The 4,097-nt window shown below is 42.0% G+C and overlaps 1 protein-coding gene across 1 annotated transcript; it reads right to left on the minus strand.

Moving 5' to 3' along the window:
• Positions 1–318: 318 nt before the first annotated feature.
• On the minus strand, positions 319–1,113 carry LOC115245419 (histone-lysine N-methyltransferase SETMAR-like). The gene has a single exon (XM_029823727.1). It carries the CDS (start codon positions 1,111–1,113, stop codon positions 319–321), a length of 795 nt encoding a protein of 264 aa, XP_029679587.1.
• Between the last annotated feature and the right edge of the window lie 2,984 nt (positions 1,114–4,097).

The raw sequence follows: 4,097 nt of genomic DNA on the forward strand, positions 1-4,097 counted from the left end.
ATATATATTGGGTTGAGTAAAAAGTCATTGCGTATTTTTTGTATGTTTTTCAAATTCATTTATTTATATAAAGAACAAAGATCAATCAATGATATATTTTCCGTTTTGTTCGATGACCTTTTGCCATCTTTCGGTGAGCTTCATAATTCCCCGTTCGTAGAAGGACCTGTCTTTATTGGCGAAAAACTGAACAAGGTGATGATTTACCGCCTCATCTGAATTTAACGTTATTCCACGCAGGGAGTTTTGAAGAGAGCGAAACAAGTGGAAGTCTGACGGCGCAAGGTCAGGCGAGTATGCTGGGTGGGGCAACACATCCTATCCAAGCTCCAATAATTTTTGACGGGTTGCCAAAGATGTGTGTGGTCTCGCGTTGTCTTGATGGAACACAACTCCTTTACGATTGACGAGCTCCGGACGTTTCTGGATGACAGATTCGTTCAAACTGTCCAATTGCCGACAGTACACATCCGAATTGGTTGTTCGGTTCCTTAGTAGGAACTCAAAAAACACCACACCCCAAAAACAATCCCACCACACTGAGAGCATAACCTTCCTCTGATGAAGTTCTGCTTTTGAAGTCATTTGAGGCGAATCATCACGTCGGGACCAAGACCGTTTGCGTTCCACATTGTTGTAAACAATCCACTTCTCATCACCAGTTATCATTCGTTTCAAAAAAGGATCGTTTTCTTCACGTTTCATGAGCATATCGCAGATGTTTATACGCGCCGTCAAATGAACTTCTTTGAGTTCATGAGGAATCCAAATATCGAGCTTGCTTACGTATCCCAGCTTCTTTAGGTGGACGTGAACACTTTTTTGACTGATCTTCAATGTTTCTGCAATCTCTCGTGTCGTGTAACGTGGGTTTGACTTGATCAATGCCTTTATTTTGTCGTCATCAACCTCGGTGGGCCTTCCTGACCGAGGAGCATCTTTGAGATCAAAATCACCAGCGCGGAATTTCTTGAACCAGTTTTGGCACTGACGTTCTTGTAGAGCATCGTCACCGTAAACTTTACGCAATTTTTCACAAGCTTGACGCGCGTTCTTCCCTTTACGGAAGTAAAACAGTAAAATATGTCGAAAATGCACAGTTTGGTCTTCCATCTTCAACTTGTTGTAAAATCTCCAAAACTCAACCAAATCGCTCAATTTTTTTTTAGAATGAAGCTTAAACCGTCAGCTGTTAAACGATATATGACAAACATATATGTGAATGACTCTAGTACTGCCAAAACTGAACTAATGCCATCTGTTGCAAAAATACGCAATGACTTTTTACTCAACCCAATATATAAAATTGCGTGAAACTTTGATGTCCAAGACCGGACATCCTATGGACGTCCAAATATTGGCTACTAACGGATGTCTCAAATCGGATGTACAATGGACATACATTTCATGTCCATGGACGTACATTTCATGTCCATGGACGTGAAGACGTAAAATGGACATAAAATGAACGTTCATAGAACGTCCTGTGCTATCTGGGTATCTTTGGATAAAAAATTATTTAATATTGCATTCAAAACTAAGCATCATAATTTATTGCATTATAGTAAAATCATTAAAAAATATGGGCTATTAAATCTTATGTCATCTATTCGTTTTGAGGCAAAACGGTAAATTTCTATATTAGCGTCGCCACCTCCGATTTGCCTCAAAATTTACATAGAGCTTTCTTTAGGTCTACAATTAACAGTTATGATATTTTTAAACCGGGCAAACAATATGTTGTCCTTGAAGAAAATTATCAAGTGGTCGCGTGAAGCGCTATTCGCATTTAGGAATATTTTGATTTTTTGACACTTTTGATAAGACATATTCTGTGCATTTAGACATTATATTAGAATGTAATTTTCTGACGCCATATACATTTAATCTGAACGTGGTAAACCTTGATATTAGCGCCGATCTCACTTTGTTTCGCATTGTAAAATATGGGGTGAACCTCGTTCTGTATTGTACAATACATGCGTGGATGCAGTGAGTTCCGCCCCCCCCCCTACGGGGGGGTACATAAAATGTTTGCATGCTATGTTCAGCATATTTGTCTATCTGGGTAGTTCCTGAGGAATTTTAATCAAAAGTTTATTAGACGTAAAACTCCGGATAAGCTACTTGATAGCGCCGCGGCCCCTGTACGTAGGCAAAACTGTTGACAAGCCGGAAGGAATTTCTTTATATGCTTGGCGTCGTTTGATTCATGGAGTGCGTGGGCGGGGGAGGGGCGGAGCCATTCCCCCTGCACCGCCACCACTTAAAACTGAAAATAGGTTTGAGTTAGATTATATTTTCCGGAAGTGGAGCCCCCCCCGTAGGGGGGCGGAACATACTGGATCCACGCATATACTTTACAACGCGAAGCGAGATCCAACCCCACAATTGTTGTGTGGATGGAAAAGTGTATGCGTGGACGCAGTGGGTTCCGCCCCTTCTACGGGGGGACTCCACTTCCGGAAGGTATAACCTAACCCAAACCTATTTCTGATTTAAAACTAAAATTTGGGTTTGGGTTAGATTATATCTTCCGGAAGTGGAACCCCCCCGTAGGGGAGGGGCGGAACTCACTTCGTCCACGCATATATTTTACAATGCGAAACGAAGTGAGATCGGCGCTAATATCAAGGTTTACCACGTTCAGATTAAATGTATATGGCGTTAGAAAATTACATTCTAATATAATGTCTAAATGCACAGAATATGTCTTATCAAAAGTGTCAAAAAATCAAAATATTCCTAAATGCGAATAGCGCTTCACGCGACCACTTGATAATTTTCTTCAAGGACAACATATTGTTTGCCCGTTTTAAAAATATCATAACTGTTAATTGTAGACCTAAAGAAAGCTCTATGTAAATTTTGAGGCAAATCGTAGGTGGCGACGCTAATATAGAAATTTACCGGCAAAACATAAACAATTGAAAAGTTGCGCTAAAGCTACTACTTCACGAGTAAATCTTTCCTACACGCTTGCTCGCTTGCTCTCATTAGGACTTTATTATCGATTTGTTTTCGTTGATGGATTTTCAAATCGTTTTCAACATGATACTAAAATATCCAAATTTTCAAATTTTCTTGATTATCTTGATATAAAAAATGTTTTACATCCAGAAATAATAAACGATAATTTTATAGACTGTGTATCTTGGATTATAATAAACGAAACACGTTATGAGATTAACAATATTATATGTATTGCGACGACTTTTACTTCCGTCTCGCGACCGAACGATAGACGCGTCCGCCATTTCAATCTCTCCGTCGCGCGGATGGACGTTGCGCCGACGAACAGGAGCGAATTCACCGAACGGGAGATGCGGGATAGTCGTTGACAAAAACCGAGAACAGAGAAAAAGGACAACGCGCCGAGTAAGAACGGGATGGTAAAGGTTCCGCGCGTACCGTGACAAAATCCAAAAGATAATTGCGAGAATCGAACTTGGGCGCCAGATACGGTCTTTCACGCATCAATCCGCGAAACGCACGAAATAAGGGCGAGATAGATGTGAAAGAAATTGTTAGAAGTCGCCACGGGCTGGCTAGCTCGCCTAACGGTAGAGGGGCAGGCGGGCAGGGCAAGTGTCGGATTAACGCGACGATTAATTATGCAAGAGGCGACAACTAGTAGAGCGACAAACACAAGCAAAAATTAAAGGCTCGAGATAATGAACAAAGATAACAACGAGTTTATTATAATAGACGGAGCGAGGCCCCGTGAAAGTCAAAAATGGTAATGACGACCGCGCGGATATTCGGCGGCGGTGACGATGCGAGTACGAGACTGGGTGTTAGAAACGGGGCGCGAAACCCCGGAAGATATACGCCGATGTCGGCCCGTTATATCGGCCGTAATCCTTTTCTCGGCGTTAAATACGCCTCGCACCGCGGAAATGACGAGTATTAGGTTTTGCCTGGAATTCGGGCGATATGATGTAACCCAATCCGATTCTCGATACCAAGCAGGGGCGGCGACCGGATCGCCCGCTATCGTTACTTAAAAACTAGTACGCAACTTACAACTAACAAACAATTCGCGAAACACGCACCTTCGTTACTTCCGGGCGAACGTGACACACGTACACGACGCT

Source organism: Formica exsecta, unplaced genomic scaffold (genome assembly GCF_003651465.1).
Source record: "Formica exsecta isolate Colony F162 unplaced genomic scaffold, ASM365146v1 scaffold975, whole genome shotgun sequence".
In the NCBI taxonomy this organism is placed as follows: Eukaryota; Metazoa; Arthropoda; class Insecta; order Hymenoptera; family Formicidae; genus Formica; species Formica exsecta.

Bases quoted from the DNA above. Each gene is read 5' to 3' on its own strand.
- LOC115245419 (XM_029823727.1), bottom strand. From the start codon at position 1,113: ATGGAAGACCAAACTGTGCATTTTCGACATATTTTACTGTTTTACTTC.